This window comes from Paracoccidioides lutzii, assembly GCF_000150705.2.
Source record: "Paracoccidioides lutzii Pb01 unplaced genomic scaffold supercont2.18, whole genome shotgun sequence".
In the NCBI taxonomy this organism is placed as follows: Eukaryota; Fungi; Ascomycota; class Eurotiomycetes; order Onygenales; family Ajellomycetaceae; genus Paracoccidioides; species Paracoccidioides lutzii.
This window is the reverse complement of record NW_015440964.1, coordinates 681,302-699,697: the sequence shown is the minus strand read 5'-3', so window position 1 is coordinate 699,697 and position 18,396 is coordinate 681,302. Positions and strand designations below refer to the sequence as shown.

At 45.4% G+C, this 18,396-nt stretch overlaps 6 protein-coding genes across 6 annotated transcripts; 1 reads left to right on the top strand and 5 right to left on the bottom strand.

Moving 5' to 3' along the window:
* Positions 1 to 3,172: 3,172 nt before the first annotated feature.
* On the bottom strand, positions 3,173 to 4,354 carry PAAG_06518 (hypothetical protein; the record flags this gene model as incomplete). Its single annotated transcript, XM_015845915.1, has 3 exons — positions 3,173 to 3,520; positions 3,670 to 4,067; positions 4,186 to 4,354. The coding sequence occupies 3 exons, from the start codon at positions 4,352 to 4,354 to the stop codon at positions 3,173 to 3,175; spliced, it is 915 nt and encodes a 304-aa protein (XP_015700141.1).
* Positions 4,355 to 4,810: 456 nt separating this feature from the next.
* PAAG_12237 (hypothetical protein) lies at positions 4,811 to 5,110 on the bottom strand (the record flags this gene model as incomplete). The annotated part of the gene is made up of 1 exon (XM_015847752.1): positions 4,811 to 5,110. The coding sequence occupies one exon, from the start codon at positions 5,108 to 5,110 to the stop codon at positions 4,811 to 4,813; it is 300 nt and encodes a 99-aa protein (XP_015702664.1).
* Positions 5,111 to 5,844: 734 nt separating this feature from the next.
* Positions 5,845 to 6,941, bottom strand: PAAG_06517 (HVA22 domain membrane protein; the record flags this gene model as incomplete). The annotated part of the gene is made up of 2 exons (XM_002791732.1): positions 5,845 to 6,673; positions 6,760 to 6,941. 2 exons carry the CDS (start codon positions 6,939 to 6,941, stop codon positions 5,845 to 5,847), a joined length of 1,011 nt encoding a protein of 336 aa, XP_002791778.1.
* A 902-nt stretch (positions 6,942 to 7,843) lies between these two features.
* Positions 7,844 to 10,405, bottom strand: PAAG_06516 (siderophore iron transporter 1; the record flags this gene model as incomplete). The annotated part of the gene is made up of 11 exons (XM_015845914.1): positions 7,844 to 8,217; positions 8,323 to 8,382; positions 8,453 to 8,734; positions 8,802 to 8,859; positions 8,924 to 9,249; positions 9,414 to 9,477; positions 9,539 to 9,643; positions 9,722 to 9,786; positions 9,853 to 9,928; positions 10,009 to 10,092; positions 10,148 to 10,405. The coding sequence occupies 11 exons, from the start codon at positions 10,403 to 10,405 to the stop codon at positions 7,844 to 7,846; spliced, it is 1,752 nt and encodes a 583-aa protein (XP_015700140.1).
* Positions 10,406 to 13,771: 3,366 nt separating this feature from the next.
* On the top strand, positions 13,772 to 14,826 carry PAAG_06515 (DUF833 domain-containing protein; the record flags this gene model as incomplete). The annotated part of the gene is made up of 2 exons (XM_002791730.2): positions 13,772 to 13,837; positions 13,930 to 14,826. 2 exons carry the CDS (start codon positions 13,772 to 13,774, stop codon positions 14,824 to 14,826), a joined length of 963 nt encoding a protein of 320 aa, XP_002791776.1.
* Positions 14,827 to 15,989: 1,163 nt separating this feature from the next.
* PAAG_06513 (biotin-protein ligase ligase) lies at positions 15,990 to 18,316 on the bottom strand (the record flags this gene model as incomplete). Its single annotated transcript, XM_015845913.1, has 3 exons — positions 15,990 to 16,501; positions 16,577 to 16,848; positions 16,932 to 18,316. 3 exons carry the CDS (start codon positions 18,314 to 18,316, stop codon positions 15,990 to 15,992), a joined length of 2,169 nt encoding a protein of 722 aa, XP_015700139.1.
* Between the last annotated feature and the right edge of the window lie 80 nt (positions 18,317 to 18,396).

The window sequence follows — 18,396 nt, the reverse complement described above, 5'->3', positions numbered from 1 at the left end:
TTGGGCATTACACACTGCGATCACAGCTTCAAGTTGGGTTTTGAAAGCAGAAAAGGGATTTTTTGCTATGAAAAGGATGTGATATTGAGAAAAGATGAAGGAAAGACAGGTTGAAGGTGTGCTTGGTGTTTGACTTAGTTCTGTCTTCTGCTTGTAGGTACATCCGTATGCATACTTTATTTAGTGGTGTATAATTTAACTATGGTTTTGAAGTTTGTGTCTTGCAATAGACATATACCGAGTAGAATATATTGCTAAGAAACAAAATCAATTCAAACCGTTCCGTTCGCATGCTTCATATAGTTGTCTCTTGTATTTCTCTTGTCAAAATCCGTTCATATTCTTAAATGCTGCCAGGGGGGAACAGGGCAGCAAAACAAGCGCTCCATACATCCGCTTTGCTTTGCCTCAAACAAGCCCGCGATCTGTAGTAGGTGTACAGATTTCTCGTATGTTCTCAATAACTAACTAACCTACTTAACTATCCCCGACATGTCGTCAGTTGTCACCAACAACAGGAATTCCCGCCTTCTATTCAGGCAAGTTCTAGAATATCTCCCGCTGTACGAATACATACAGTACCCCAGGATATCCCGTTTGCCACGTCTATACATAGTTACACAATCTCCATGTTTAGGGCTGTCAAATTCTTCTCTCTAAGATCTAGTGGATGAGGAGGAAACTAAAAAAGCTTCATATATACAAAATTCTTCATGTGACAATAAATAGAACGCCGCGAAAAGAAGAGCTATAACTCAACAGCCTGCCTATGTAGACATTATGATCATATTAAGCATTTACTCCTCTATAATTACTCTCTTATCTATTCATTCTTCATTCGTTCGTTCGTTCGTTCATTCATTCATGCATACATTTCATACATCCATACATACACACATATCACAGTTGAGGAGTACAGCAGCGCAAAGCCAACCATTTCTATCCCGCTCATCAAAATAATCCTTCTGGAAGTTCCATGCAGCGGCAACCCACTTTTCAGCAAGGTCTGTCCGGCTAACTATTTTCTCATTTCTCGAACATCCCTCCCAGTTTCGCTTGCGAAACTAGGGAGCTCTGTGAAATCCAAGCCAATCACCAATGCTGGTATCTCGTGTATTTCATCCGTGATTCCACTGGCAGCAACTACATACAAAGCCTTTTCCGAAACGTTCAAGCTCGTACGAGATAGAGTCTCTCCTCCATCATCATCATCATCATCATCATCTCTTTTCTCTCATTATGGGAAGATGACATTGGCACGGTACAACTTGTTTTATTACTTGGCTGATTCAGCCTACCGTAACGTTAATACATGCGGCGTAGCTACTACTGGGATCCTTCGCGGGAAAAAATCACCTCCCTGGATAATCTTCAGTTCTCTCTCCTTCACCCTCCTCCACTGATTTCCCTGGGTGAATTCATTCAGCCTTGCCCCGAGGAAAATCACATCATACTACGAGGAGGCAACGCTTTATACTTTCTCCCCCTTTTACGGTTGAAACAATATCTTTCCCCACTTGCCGGACCAGCTTATTAATAAGCAGATGACTAATTAACTATCCACAACCATAGTTACCATGATAACATCCAAGTCAGCTCATGCTGAAAGAGAGAAGAGAAATTAAATCCAATGACGGATATCCTGCGAAGAGTTTTAATCTCCCGTTAAAAATCCCTTTAATTCAATATCCATTTCTACTCTTCAGCATAGAGTATCAACGTATTTCACTGCGCGGCCTCGAACATTTACTCACGTGATATAAAACTCTATCTAAATTCTTGGCTTCATCAGATAGGGCTAATTACTACTGGTCCCAGCCGGCAACGTAGATGCAAGCCCTGTCTAGGGTGTTGAATTTTCACACAAATTTAAACTTCATTTCCCTTATGCCGCTTCAGGAAACTTGTCACTCCCAATTTAGGTCTGCTAGATTCTGAGTTCCCATCTTCTCATCTCTTTTAAGGAGACGGAGGAGGGTTCGCCATGCTTCATACAGTGAAGAAGGTTCAAGGAGGAAGGCCACATTTATCCATGGATAAGAAGAATGCACTGTACATGAGCAGCTTCTTCAGAAGGATGGAAGGTTTTGTTTCTTCAAATCAGCAAAATATATTTGTTCTTAACAATCAATAATACAGACAATACAGTCATGTAAACTCGGAAGAAGATCATTACAACTAGCCTATAGCAGCTGCTTGCTGACTAAGTCTCCGAGTTTGAATGGCTTAAGCAGTCGAAGTAACTAATAGTAGTTATTCTAGTCTATACGATATCACATGAATCGACTTTTGACCTGGCAAAAGGACCCAATCGCCCCGTGGTCATTCCCTGACAGTTGTCTCCAGGCATATTTCAAATCGATCGTGGTTCCCAAAACCTCAATACGGATGAATTTCTTAGCTTGGGGTGTTTGAAGGGGGCGTGGTGAAGATCCGCGATGGCCGAGCGACTTTCTCTGAAGCGGCGCATGGTGAAAGATGCGATTAGAGTCGATTGACAATGAAGATGTCACTGCGCGCGAAGCGGGTTGAAAATATCGGGATGTCTCTATTGAGTCTATTTCAGACAGCAGCGTTGATGCGGAGATGACAGAGAGGGGGACTTGGCTGTTGGATGATCCTGATCCTGATGAGGATGAGCACGCTTTCATGTATGCTTTCATTCTTCTTTTCGATTTTGTTTTCTTCTTTCACCTTAGACATCGTGCGTTATGCCAAAATGATTTTCAGAAGTTGTAAAGTGTGTGTTTTCTTTTTTGGGGATCTCTCGACAGAGTAGAAACCCAGAAAGCTTGATTCCTTTCCTTTCTTCCCATGTTATCGATGACTCACCCAGAAATATAAATATGGTTATTATCCGGATCGGGAGGTTAAGTTTGCGAATGAATAAGATCTCATGCTCCTTGGTGTTAGGAAGGTCATTCAACTTCTGCGTTAGTTTTATATTATTTACCCACACAAAAAGCAATTCATATTAACATAATCAAATCCCAGATTTCCATCAGGCTTCCCAGGAATACCAATTCCTCTAACGATTAAAAAAATAAATAAATAAAAGTAAATAATAATAATAATAATAATAATAATAATAATAATAATAATAAACCTTCCGCCCTCACCGTAAACCAATCCAAACTCGCACACCAGAAAAATTCCCGTATGCGACTACGTATTATACTACGGGGGCACCAGAATACAACTGCTCCCCATTCTTCTTGAACTCAGTAATAATCTTCTGCCCAGAAGGACTAGTAATCCACTGAGCAAACTTCTTCGCTATCTCCATGTTATTCGCCTTCGTTCCAATTATCAAGTGAGCCGGGTTCAGCAAGGGATCATTAGCGTCGTCACTACCAGCTTTGAAGATGGTGATCTTGTCATGGATTTCCTTAGTCACAGAGAGGTATGTGCCACGGTCGGTGATGGTGTACTCCTTAAGCAGTGCAGCGGCTGTCAGGGCCTGAATGGGATATGAGATGTACTGGTGGTACCAGGTTGAGTATTTGGTTGCCCATGGGACCTTTTAGAAGTTTTAACTCTTTTAGTAAATGTGATTTAAAGAAGCATGACTTGATTCATTCTGATCATTCGGATAAAAACAAATGAGAAGAGAGACGAGAAGCAAAAAGAGAGGGAGGGGACAGGCCAAAGCATTAGACAGAGACTCACCTGCCCAACTGAAATAAACAGTTCCGAGTCCTTAATATTCGTCGCTGATTTATCGAATCTCGTCAGAAACCTGACCGGTGGGTCCGCAATCCCCTTCTCAGCCTCCATAACAATGGTAGAAAACATCGCTGGGATATCCCACTCTTTCTCCAACTTCGCCGGATTGGAGGAGGGTCCCACAAGCATGAAATGGTCCCGCCAGGCATAGTAGCTTGGACTTGTAGCGATACCCTGAGCAATGGCAATATTCTCTGCCACGGGGCTATAGGTCAGGGCAACGTCGATATCGCCTGATTTAAGGTAGTTAATGGACTCGGTGGTATCACTTTTGTACCAGGCAACTCGGAAAGGGTCGGAGCCACCTTCGACGCATTCATGGATGAAGGCTTCGGCGAGGTCTTTTAAGAGAATGAAGGGATACTGGTTAGATCGGCCATTCAATTGAAAAAAATTGGGAAAAGGGTAAAGATGATGGTTTTTCAAAGTTGAGGTCGGGGGCAATCATCATGTATGTACATTTGATGAATCCATTTTGGCCAGCACCACCATTTCCAATTCTCAAAGAAATTGTCGCATTCTCTTTAAACCCGCCATCGTACACTTGTTCGGGCTCCACGGCTTGGACCGCTGTAACTGCGAAATGTAGTAGGTATGTCAGAGAGTGTGTCTTGATGAAGGAACGCATGTTATTCTTCTTGTTCTTCTTCTTTTCCGTTTCCTCCTCGGGAGTTCAGAAAACAGAAGATATTAAAGCAAAAGAGAGAAAGGAGAGACAGATCAAAATCAGAGAATAAAAAAGCGAACGGCGATAGCAAGGGAACTGGCGGTAAAGCAGACTTATACCAGTGCTTCACCCTGGCTAAGGTGCTACGGACTTTTATTCCTCGTCACCATGTTTAGCTCACTCGCGTGCAACTCGCTCATTAGTGAACCTCAAAAAGAAAGTATCGAGAAACGAACTATGTGAAAAAAGGGCGATCTTTTCTATTTAACGACCGTCTTAGCTCTGTGAGTGCAACTTCTAATCGAACAGGACCCAAAAAAAGGGCAACCATGGATCGCCTCAGAGCTCTGCACCGTGTTCGGTTAGCCCAACATTGACTTTTGCACAGACCCAAGCACCTTAACCGTGATAAGCTCACTATCCAAACATTGAACTGCCATACTCGGGAGCATTGCTCGATTGACCAGGAGATTTGCGGGAATAATGATTGAAACACCGGAGAAACCTTCCCTGCCCAGCTTTCCTCCTCTCCTCCTCGCCTATTCTACGTCGTTTATGACTCCGCTGTTTCGGCAAATTAGCAGAAAGGGAGCCCGCGCCCCATGCCCAAGCCGGTCCGGTATGCATTGTGTTCTGTGAGACCCCAGATGGTGTAGCGGCCGCAGATTGCCAGCCGGTCGAGTCGAGGATACCAAAATAGCGCTGTGATTTTTCCATCCATCTATTGTCGAACCTGAGGTCACGCGGTGGGCGTTTGGATATCTTGGTTATGGACCCGACCCACCCCACCGGAAAGAGTTGGTTGATGGTTTATAGTAGAAGGACAATGCGCCAAACGGCAGCCCTCGTACTAAGCAGTTAGCCTTCAACTGCTAGAGGGGGAAATAAAAACGAAGTCAACGGAAAATAAATAATCGAATAAATAAGGGTAGGGGGGGAGATGACAGATGATCGCAGTGGGCTGATTCACTTTGCGTTTGTAAGTTCCTTGAGCAATGCTATACGACTGTTAACTAATATCTGATCTATTCAACAGTAACAAACATTCAAGTGGTCCCTTTATGTTTTTTGGGGATATTGGATTTTCACCTGGGATTATAGGAACAGGTATCTTAGTGTCGATCCCTTTTAAGCATCTTTTTTTTTAAACCCTCTGCTGCGTCTGCTGCGTCTCTCCTAACAACGCAGGCATCGCATCACATCACACAAATGAAGGGGATCTGTCTGAAATGTTGCATGAAATATCTTGATTTCTAGTACATGTACAGAAGATTTTCAAATCAAAAGCGGTGGATGGCAAGATAGGAAAAGGGAAAGGAAATAAAAATGGACATGAAATGAAAAATAGATACACCACCGACCCACTCACTCCTGCTACAAGGAAAAGCTCTCAAGTCAAGGCAAAAAAAAAAATAAATAAATAAATTAGAGGGGAAAAATAATATCCACTTTTAACGATGGACGCCCGACGCCGTGGCAATCTCCTCCACAGAGCTCTGCGAAAAATCCCTCACACCCGCTCCACCACTCGTCCTTCCGCCGCGCCTTTGATGTTGGCCGTGAGAATGATGATCCTCCCTATTGTCCCCCGCGAAAAGTAGTTCATCACGGTCAATATTCTCAAAGGAAACATCACTCCGATTCTTCCTCAGCCCTCCCTCCTCATATTCATCGAATGCGGTCCCATACGCCAAGTCATCGTTACCAGGCGCATCCATGCGCAGATTCCGCTGCTCACGGTCAAACGCCGACATGAGCATCCCAAGCCTCTCCTTCTGTCTCAAAATATACTCCGCTTGCTCTGCTTTCGAGGCAGATGCAATGTTATCCGGCATCAGCTTACCGCTTGCGCTCAGTTCTTCAGCTTGCACTTCTCTACTTCCCGATGCAGATCCTGGCGCCATCGCAGCCGCGAGCAAGGAGAATAGATCCGAAGCTGGATTGGTCAATGAGGATGCAGCGGGAATAGAAAAGCGGGATAGAAGTGATTGTGCGAACGCGCCTGCTCCGGCTGATTGCGGGGGTGTCGGAGGAGCCACAGGTGCAGTTGGAGGGAGGCCCAGGACCTTGTCGCGCACCAGGTCGACAGCTTTGTAGAAATACTCGAGACCCACGGCTTTTGCACTGCGGTGCGCTTGGCTGATGAATTGCTCGATCTCACGCTCGTGGTGGAAGAGGAAAGGGTCGACGTAGCGTTGGTACAGCAGTTTGGCGCCTTGGGTTTGTGGAAGGACGAGGTAGGAGAGGGCGAAGAGGCGGATCCAACTGTAGAATGGGAACCTGCAGGGTGACATGGAGGGGTATGATCAGAAACGGATTGCGCATGCCTTTGTATGGAAGGGTAAAATGTATATGTATCACCGCACCATCCTACAATGAAGTAAGTCCATGATTCAGCCAGCAGGATTAGCGACATTACAACCCAGTACATAAGCCATGGCGCTAATTGGGTGGGATCGGAGGCGCGGAGGGCTTTGTAGGATGCGAAGATTGGGAATAGGATGGTGAGGACGGAGCTGTACAGAAACGCGGAGTTCTCAGTCAACATTTCAAATTTCAAAAGCCCCGATTTTTAATCCATCCAACTGATGAACGAATGCGAAGCGGCAGCTAACTCCGCAGAACCAGGTCATACGTATTTATATATATATATATATATATATGAACGAAGGATTGTAAATCGTATCAAATCGAAGAGAATACCCACGATAGTAAATCTGCAATTACGCCGAACATTGTCAAGCAGATCGCTGGCGCCCAAAGCAGCCAAACCAACCCGGTCTAAACAAAGAGCCCAGATCTTCTTAACTAGACCAAGCTTGGGGTAGGCTGAGAGTGGAAGTAATACTCGTTGAGCGGAGAGCTATGGGTTTGCGCTGTCTGGGAGCAGCCTGGTGCCGCGGACCGGGGCAGAGACGATTGTGGCTGGAGAACCCCCCAAGAAACTTTCCGCTGCAGATATACAAAATGTCTAGTTATTAAATAAACAGATAACCCCTTCTCATCCCTAGTCTGGATATTAATACACAAAAATGTATGTGTATGTCTTCTAGCTAGATGGTAGCGAAGGACACAGGTTGGATGGAGGTTATTTTAAGCTTGTTGGAGATGATTCAATATCCTGTCGTCATAAACTGGAGCTAACTCTGGTCCTGCCTGGCCCAATCGGGTAAGCGCGGTTTTTGTCCCATAGCGTATAGGAACTTGTGTCGGCAACAGAACCTTGGAAGTTTTGAAAGATGCCGTGGTTTATACGGAGATCTCAAAAGTCAAGGAGTAGGTATATCATCGATGGGTAAATTGCATGGGTGGCAGAACTACAGCTCTTATATAAAGTTTATTACATGTCCAGTAGCTGGTCCCCGCTCTTTAATAGTATACCACATTCAAAAGAGTACAACTCCGTTTTAAATGCAATAGAACAGCGCTATATACGTCCATTCATCCACCTCAGCTCTCCTCGGAAGACGAGACCGACTCCTTCTCAGCATCCTCTAGACTCTGGCTCTTGCCCAGCACAGGGTCACGAAGTGCAAGGGCAAATGCAACCAACAGCACACTCAGGCATATTCCGGTAATGCAGAGAAGTCTCTGGATGCCACGGTAGACATCTACCACACCATCCCGGATTGGTGTTCCGACTGGATGGTCCCCAACAAACTTGAATGGGTTGGCGTAAATAGTGCCGGCGTCGACCGCTTCGCCAACTCGGGACTTGAGAAGGCCCGGAAGAATTTGGTTCCAGATGGTTCCCGAGATGGCGTTTCCAAGCGCGCTGCCAATGTGATAGCAGGCTAGGTATAAGCCGGTGATAACAGCCACGTCTGAAGAACGACGTTAGCGGATTTAGTCTAGAGGGACTTTGTTCCCCTGGTTTTTAAATAGGAGAAAAAAAAAAGAAAAAAAAAAAAAGCAAGGGTGATGCTCACGTTCGTGATTGGTTGCAGCTTGGATACTTGCTTGAGCGGGATACGAAAATAAACCAGCAGCTACAATGTGAAGTCAGCCACGCCAATATCTTGAGGGGCAGAAAAGACTTCGTGCTGTCAGTGGCCTTACCAATTCCCAACAAAACTTGTGCGCCAATAACTCCTGAATGGTTGGCAGGACTTGTCCCGCCACGGTAGTAGATGAGAAAACCAAACGCCACGATGAAAAGAAGTGTTCCTGCAAGGATAATCATCTTGAGTAGCCGAATTTTAAATACTATTAACCCAGCAATACAACCCGTAATGGCAGACGCGAAACTGTACACAGAGGTGATACGGGTAGCGCTTTTGATGGACTCGTCGAAAGCAACGACTAACACAGTGAAGAGGAAATCTCCCTGGAGATACCAGGCTGTAAGTAAACACAGTATTAGCCTCCTACATCCCATATTCATTGATTCAATTTGTGTTGGACATACCAGTGTTTACCATCATAGCAAGTCCGAGGGCACCCCATACTGCGCGATCTTTCAGCAACTAGTTGAGAATGCAGTCAGTGATCTGAGCAGTTAGCGTAGAGCAGATTTAGGCAAAGACTTACCCGAAGTGGAATCATAGGATGTTGGCAGGTCTTCTCCCAGAAAACAAAGATGGGAATGCAGAACACCCCAATGACCAGCGGCGCAATAACCTTGCCTGTTTCCCACTGAGGCGTCACTCCACCGGCTAGGGTAAAAGGGACGAGAAGAAGCGCGAAGACTGCAATCAAAAGAATTACGCCAATCACATCCAATTGCCAGAATAGGGCTATTGCGAGTTGTCGGGCGCCCAGTAGCTGATATGGGCTTTTGTACTCCTGGAGAGCCCCAGTCTTCTTTGCTTTTCTGTGGACCATGAATAGAGACACAATCAAAGGTAAACAGCACACTATGGCCTATCAGTTAGTTTGTTCTTCACCTCCATATAATGTAAGTAAATCATAAATATTGGGTATTACCAGGGAAAATGATTGCCCACATTCCAATTCCTGCCCAAGTTTGGTTAGCAAAAGGCCATTTAACAAGTCATTACTCATGAAACCCAGAACATACCCCATCGCCATGTAGTAGAAGCGAGAACAGCACTGGTGACATCGCCGCTCACCCAGGTATTGATCTGTGATCGATTAGCTGCCGATTTGGATATAGGAGGAGGGTCTAGTAATTGTCGAGCGTACAAGGAAAGGTGTTGCGGGGATGTAGGAGAAAAGCAGACGGGATCGGAGAGACGTCGTGTCAGCGATAAAGACCTCCACCAGCAGCATGATGCCAGTATACCCAATCTGATAGAATATCGTTAGAATGAGTGATTGGAGATAATCAAATGTTGTGGAGGATAAAATTTAAATATGCGGCCTCACCTGATAAAGTATGGCGCCAGTGCAAAATGACTGCACGTTTACTGCGAACGTCTCGATAATCGTGCCTGCAGAAATCGTGAGCTAAATCCATAGTGGTAGAGGAGAGTTTTTCCTCGTGAGTAATGGCATACCGATGACATAAAATGCAATCGTTATAAAAATAACCTCCGTGCGACCAAACACGTCTGCGATTTTTGCGATTGTTGGCTACAAAACAAAATTTTCCGTCAGTATATTAACGGCGAAGATCGAGGCGAGGGAGTCAGCATAAAATAAAATACACATACCTGAGCAGCAGCACCAATAACCCCACGCAGAACACCCACCGTTGCCAACAGGCTGTGTTGAGAATATGATGCAACAGCGAGCGGCTTTCGGTCGTGGTCAGCACTGGAATTTGACAGATGCTACAAACTGAAAGCTTACCTGAAAAGAGAGTCGAATTGTGCCGTCTAATCCATAAGCGTAGGCGACAATGAATATTCCAAAAAAGAACAGAATGCGAGTCGATAGAGTGAAATGGTCGGAGATAATCTTGATGCGGGCAACTCCAGGACTTGTCTCTCCCAAGATCGCTAGCGACTGATCTTGGTTTCGTCGATCCCGGTTAGATACATCGTCCGCTTTCTGTTCCTCAAGCTCAATCGGTTGCGGAGGAGCAGCTTTCCTCTTTGCCTCCTCCATAACTCAGGTGAGGATGATACAAACCCACGGGACACCAACACAGAGTAATTAATGCGACGAAGACAGATTCCAATGGACAGGATGAACTGGGCGGTTTAACCGAGTGTAAACAGTAGCAATCCTTCTCAGCAAAGAAGAAAGGCAACCACGGTCGTCGACTCGGGCGCAGGCTTTCCTTTTGACAAGCTCCTGCAGCCCAGGGAAAGAGCAGGTAAAAAGAAAATGAAATGGGAAGAAATGGGATTGATAGCATTAAGAAGGAATAAGTAGTTGATATTATCTTTGGTAGATGCGCGGGAAGAGTTACACAGTCTCCGTTTATTATCAAATCCATATGATTCCCGGGACTATATTATTGAGAGATATCTTTCTTTCGTTTTTGTCTGATGGGACTATGCAAGGTTGTTGTGATCAGTTAAGAGATCGATAGAAAGTAGCCAACTAGATGCGCTAATGAACTGACGTCAAAATTGGCTTAAAGGAAGCCCATAGTCGGAGTTCCGCCGCGCTGTGACGATTTGTGGTACTGCTCATAAGAGAATGGATTTAATTTATCACACCCGGAAATTTGCCTGAGCTAGCCTCGTTTGAGCAGGCATGTAATTATATATATATATATATATATATATATATATATTTATACCACGGTTATTTCTGCCAAATGGTAACGATCGACTGGGAGCAGCGAAGCAAGGGGTTCACGGAAAGAAACCTTTCAATGTTCTGGTACATATTAGCAATTCTGCACACCAGACCAAGAGAAAGAAGTGGTCTGACTTCTTCAGTGTATCCACTCCGCAAAGACAGAGGAAGGACTGACCTCGAGGACATTTGATAACGGGTCCCCTCACGCGTGCGTCGCCTGCCGGGGACTGGACGCGATCGATGGAGCATCTTGAGTCTCGGCTTGATGGCCTTGAGTATGTTGCTCTTCAAGATGAATATCATCTATGATCTCTGTGACTTCCATCGCCCGCGAGAAGGAAGAAAATTTGCGTCGAGGTTGTTGGTGATCGTCGATTCCCCCATATATCTTAATCTAACCTCCTTCAGTCTTAAAACCTATTCAAATCCGTCGATCTTTCGAATTGTTGATGGGGGCAATAAGTTAATAGGTGTCCAGCAACGATCCTCTGCTCCAGGAAGCAGAATCTCAGCAACCCAAAATTGCTTTGCGAGCAACCAGCTAACCTCTTCTGTAGCCAGATAACTTAGTTACCCGGGGACACTTGGACCTCATGCAGTGTGAGCGTAGCATCAAAACTCCAGCCGCATCCAGATAATGATTCTCGTCACCAAATTCGAAAGGAGACAGGTTATCCGAAGGTTTGCCTTGATATACTTTGACATATTCTTCACACTAGAGCCAAAGCACAAGGTGCGGTAACAATTCAACAGTTAAGCAGCAAATTTTTTTTGGCCCCTTCAGCCATGAAACAGAGACTGTGAAAGGTGCACAACATCTTGCCTGCATGACGAGAATGTCATGAACACCGTCTTCTGCGGGACTACTTAAAAAATCGAAATAGCATCTCCACATCAAAGTGGCCTGGATAAGTCGAACGTCTGACTCTGACGTCAATCTCCTGTGTATTCTCTCTCGATGGCACCCGGTCTGTGGAAACCCTCCTTCCAGTGTCAAATGAATCGAGTCGCTCTCCCTAAGGTCATGACACTATAATTGCTCTGAGTGGGGGCATCTATCCGCTATGGTACGGTGGTGCCTTGGACTGATAGGCCTATACTGGAACGCTGTGTCCCTGAGATTCCCTCTTGGCCTCGCTGCTTACCAAGAAAAAACCAACCGTGAAATGAGCGCTAGATTAAACAGATGGAATATTGAACTTGAGGAGGTGATATGTTCGCTCACCATGCAGCTATTGTGCTTTGCGCAAAAAAAAAAAAAAAAAAAAAAAAAAAAAAAAAAAAGAGAGAGAGAGAGACGTGATTTTCCAGCCATGCCAGAGAAGCTCACATATTTATTCAGCCGCAACATTGATTTTATCACCAACATATCCATCATTTTGTGCGTCCAGGTGTGAAACCCGTGGAATCCGTTCATGTATTTGTGTTTTTTCCATCGCTCTCAAGGTCAGTATGTCTGTTTATATTGAATCTCCTGCACTTAAAACATATTTTCCGCGAAACGAATCGTAATTTTTATTGTTTTTATTTTGTTTGTTTGTTTGTTTGAAATTAACTTCCAGGACTTCTGGGAAGATAGAACCAGTAGTCTGTATTCATTTGTGGTATTTGTGCGCCCGAAGCTGCGTACGTAGGGTAAGGTTTTGCGTGCAACTGACGAACGGCACCACCAGGTGTCATAGCTACATGGCTTCTCACCTCTGAAAATCAATATTCGATTTGATTTGACGTGTTTCCACATTCACTACCATAAGGACCTTTCTGAGAAAGGCCTGGTTGCCCTGAGGTCAGCTGGTATGAAGAATGGTGGTATTGTCACAGGTCAGGTTAGAGTTCGCTTTTGGAATGTTGAAAAGGTCTCTGTAAAATAGTTACCTATCTTCATTACGAATATGTTTAGATTACACACAAACTGCAGAGCTATATATAGCAGTACAAGGCTATTTAGCTCTGTATTCACTTTGACCTGAGTGGTTGTTGGATGCGGCATTGGTTCGCGATGGCTTTTGGACTGCTGTGTTTGTCAGCAAGGTGACAAAGCCCATGCAAAAAAGCATCGTAGATGTATTTGTTTGGCTCGGACCACCAAACCTCCCGCCATTCGCTAAATATTCAATATCCGTACGGAGTATAGGTAGACAGAACTGTGTATTGCTCAAGAAAACGTGATCTGACTCCTGCTTAAAAAGCTTCTAGATATTGATACTAAGGCAGCTGTCCTAATAAATGTCTATTTAGCATCCCACTGTCAATTGACACTCTTATTTGCGCATTCTCTTTCTTCATCGTCGGAAGTCCACTTAAGTCAAGACCACGCCACCTATTCAACCTCACCCCACTCGTCCCGCTGCTGTAACTTACTGCGCTGTACCGGGCTTTCTTGGAGGACGTGTTTTACAGCGCATACGTCCCGCCAGTTTTGTTTCAAGTTGTTCCAATCCCCTAGCCAGGATTAGCCTCTGGTATAGATATAACCGGGTTTAGCTCCCTCTCAACACTCAACAACTAAACGAGAAGTGGCAGTTTGGGAACTTGATATCAAAGTCCAAGTGCTAGAATACGTCAGCTTTGCATGTTCACAGCAGCGTATTTATATCTCTAAACCGCTTAGAAAAAGTACCAAAGAATCAATAAAATACCCCCCAAGCTTTGGTTTACGGAAGATTCATTCATATTTCGACGAAGATACCCAGCAAGGCATCTTGCTTAACAGCACCAACAATGTGCATAGCCCTTATTTCAACCGCCCACCCTTCCTACCCCCTTATACTAATCGATAACCGAGATGTATGTATACTATCCATTCTAACGGAGGACCCCAAATACAATCCCCCCCAATTACTCCTCGTAACTTCCATTGCATCTTAACAACAAGCCAGGAATTCCTCCACCGCCCAACAGCCCCCGCCAACTGGTGGCCCGAGGACAAATCTCACGTGCTGGCCTCTCGTGACTTAGCACGAGCAGTCCACGGCACCTGGCTAGGCGTTACAAAGCAAGGTCGCATTGCCGTGCTGACAAACTATCGCGACGACACATACAGCCAGATAGTAGGTGTCCGCAGCAGAGGCTCTATCGTCAATTCATACCTCGAGCTGCCTCCAGACAGCAAAGTCAGCGCCAAGGAGTATGCCGAGGGTCTTGTTTCTGGCGGTGAAGCGCATCTGGCGGGTGGCTTCAGTCTTGCCTGCGGGACTGTGCGCGGGCCGCTAGCTGTCGTTTCCAACCGAGTTTCCGCAGCAGATGGCATCGAGTGGATTGCGAAGGAGAAGGGACAGACAATCGGGTTGAGCAATACTGCCTTTGGAGACCGCTCGTGGCCAAAGATTGTGGACGGCGAAAGACTTATGAGAGAGGCTCTTGATGTCTCTGTGAAGCTAGAGGAGAGTGAGGAAGCGCTTATTGACCGGCTGCTGGCGGTGCTGAGCAGGGATACATTGCCGAGACTGCACGAGGGCGGGAATTTGGAAACGTATATCAATCTGTTGCGGGAGAGCATATTTATCCCTGTTATTGGGGATGATAGCGAGATTGAACACACTGTCGATGAGGTGTGTACGTCGAAGTTGCATGAGAAGGTGGACTTGGTGGCCAACGGTCCGCAGGATCACCATGCGTATATGAAGGGTTTGTATGGGACGCAAACTCAAACAGTTGTTCTTGTGCATGAGTCTGGCCGGGTGAAGTATTTTGAGCGGACGTTGTATAATCATCGGGCGGAGCAGATCCCCATTGGAAAGGGAGATAGAGCATTTGAGTTTGTTGTTGAGGAATAACGACTGGGCTAATAATCGAAGTGTCTATAGAAAAAGAATGTCCAGCTATTTAATGGGTTGATTATTATTGGTGTCTCTGCGGAAATTTTCTTGCATGGGATTTTGATTTTATTTTGGTGCTTTGGGAACATATGCCTTGGAATCGCCAGTCCTGCAGAGCCTGGCAAAGGTACGGGAAAGAAATTCTCCCTGTTCTTTCATTTGATCAACCGTAGGCTAATCTTCTATCATACAGATCCGCTCATAATAATCCCCCTGCTCCAATACAGCACAAACTTCCGCATCCCCAAAGCCTAAAAACCAGTTTTCAAAGATAGCAGCGCATTTGTATTGTCGCCAGCTGATACATTTTGCATTTCCAAATCCAGCAAACGATCTTTTCTACGGAATATCCATCGACAAGCATGAAATTGCACCCTACAACCATGTAATGTACAATTTATATCACGCAACAAAAGTTTTCCTGTTCATTCTATTCTCTAGTTAGATAGGCAGATGAAATGCCTAGCATCCGTTATCCATCGTCCGTCGTTCTCGGACGATTATTCATCACCTCTACGCCAGATGGCGGAATGTACTAAGAAAAGGTTCACGACGGTTTCGCGATACCGCTTACATTATTCTATTAGTTACTAACCTTCTTAGATTAGTCTTTATTTTAAAATATAAACAGTTACCACATGATGTCTATCCGTTATCTTTTCCTTCATTAGCTTTCATCTCTCCATTCTCTGCCTCCTATGCCGCTCGATTTGTCATATTTGATGGTGCTTTTTTGCAAACTTAGCTGTTTGGCTTTTTTTATTTTGGTTATTACTCCCATTTATTCATTGGTTCAAGGGGGAGATGTATACAGATATTGGAAATCAAGTTTACAGATAATAATAAGGAAAGTGAATGGAGAAATTAGTGGGGGCTATCTGTTCATATTTGCGTATATTTGTCAATAGCATTAACGGACGTAAGAATTTTATATCTTCATCATTATGAGGGTGAGTGATTGTATATAGATATCTATAATTATTGCATCGCAATAACAGCTAGAAGCAGAATGTATTATCAATAACAATGAGGGGGCTTTAGCAATCAAAATACCGTTTAGATATCCAGATAATACAGCCAACACATTCTCAATCCTCTTATCAAAAGTTCTCAGCCCCCTGTCAAATCTTCCTCTTAACCAACCCCCGAAAGAAATCAAAACTATTACTATTACTCTGCAACTCCCACCTCTTACCCGTTGGCTGATCCTCCCACCCCAACTCCTCCGCCACAAGCAATCCATAATCGCTCGTAATCCCCTTGATGCGTGCACGCACCGCACCCTCCGCTTCCAGCGTCACGATCTGATCCATATGCAGCCAGTCAGCATAGTACATGTCGAGGAAATGCTGGTCAAAGCCCGTGCGCAGGAAGCGGGTGTAGAGCGATTCGAACTTGGTGAGGATGCTGGCGAGGAGTCTTTCGAGAGATAGGGGGGGGAGGGGCTTGTTGCCATTTTTGGAGGTTTGGGAGGGTAGGATGGAGTTGAGTGAGGTAGTTGGCGAAGTGTTTAGGGCGTTTAAGCCGATGCCGACGACGGCGATGTATTGTGCAGAGGAGTAGTGGGCGTTTACGAGTATGCCGGCTACTTTAGTGTAGAACTTGTTGTCTGGTTGGGTGGGGTCCAGGGCGTCTAATTAGGAGTAATTAGGAGAGAATTGATTTGAAAGTAGTAAGGAGAGGTACGGGAGTGAGGGGGTATATTTACAGATATCGTTGGGCCATTTTAGCTTTACTGGCATGTTTTCGTATCCTCTATCGTACCTTTTGATACCCTGGATGATAGCAATGGCGGCAATGTATTGTATAAATACCACGGGAGCGCGGTTCATGTTCTCGACTGAGTGCTTTACGACAGTTGAAAACATCAGTTGGCCGGACGGGGACACCCAGACGTTGGATCCGCGGCCTCGCCCAGCCAATTGGACGGTAGCAGTAGCTACAAATCCCTGTGGAAGTCTTCGTAGTAGTTGCGTATTCCTAGATTTATTTAAGCTTCTGGAATTGGGAGGAGAGGGAGAGGAAAGGGGAAAGGGGAGACCGTGAGATAGTCAAATTCGTACTTCTCTAGAAGGGTGTTTGTGCTGGTGACAACCTCTCCATACAATATATTGGAACCAAACTCATGAATGCCATCTTTCGACTGTGCACGATACTCATTGAGATTAGCGTAAAATGCATGGTGATTGAAATAAGGGGTAGTTTTGGACGAAGGAGTGTCGTCGTGGATGACTATTTCTTTAATAACAGAATTATAATCGACAACTCTGTCAGGATCACCTTCTTGGCCAATTTTCTCTTCGGTAACTTTAGGGAGGGATTCAGCTACTTCCTTCATCCCCATGGAAGAAGGTTCCTCCAGGTGAAATGTATCAACGTCATCCTTGATATATTCCTTTCCATCAGTCACTGTAATAATATCCCGTAGTTTTGAGATCAAACCAACAGCCCCCTGAGGATCCACAGAGGAAAGATGCAGACGTGATAGCGATGGCACCGTAGACGAGTCTTGGTTAACCCGAAGACCTAGCTTCATTAGACAAGCCTTCAAGAAATCCACCCTTGATTGATCATCTGCAGCCAACGCATCCACGACATTCCCATAACCTGGTCCATCGGCATTTCTGTCAAGATTCGACGCAGCAAATCTGGGCTTCGTCAGCTCCCAGCTATCAACAGGCTTTGCGGGAAATACGAACTCTGGATGAGGTCCGGTCAGTATTGCTGCGCCCTCGCCCACCTTACAATAGACTATTGCAGCAGCACCCTCTCCGGAATTCACTTTGAGCTCTTCCGTGTAACTCGCAAGAACCGTGACACCTCTGTCTGCATACTTGGGCGCATCAACGAAGACACCCCCACCATTGTGATATGACTTGAAAATCTCAGGCACGGATCCACAATCCAACGAAGACTTGGATACCTTGAGCTCAGCAGCTCGAGCGCCATCTTCGCTATCGTAGACAAACCCCGGAAAAACGCATCCGCGACATATGCCGGGGAAAAAGCCCAACTCCCTGTCGCCAATAACCTCTAGTTTCTTGTTCCCGACCTCAAACTCACATCGTTTGCTGGCATAGTAACCCCCTGCGCAGAGGCCCAGGTATGCACCGCCCCGCTGGACGAATTGGCAGATTCTCCTGTTCCCTTCTCCGTTTAGAGTCTTGCAATATGGCAGGTCAGCGCCACCAGGAATAACCAGCAGGGCGCATGAAGCAGTCCAAGGCTCGCTTATGATCATGTCTCCTGTGACGGGGATCACGGCGTAGTTTGCAGCCAGGAGCTGGCGCAGGGAGTATAGACAGTAGCGGACGGCATCGATGGTGGTTCCATTTCCTGGCGCAGGGGGGGTCAGAATATTGCCTTTCCAATCAGAGTAAGTTTGCGCACCGGAGTAGACCAGGACGTTCAGCTTTTTGGAGAGGAGGATGGGGTTGGTGGTGGTCATCCTTTTTTTTTTTTTTTTTTTTTTTTTTTGTAGTGTCACTTGAGGGGGGGATAAATAACTATTGTCCTGATCCTCCGAGG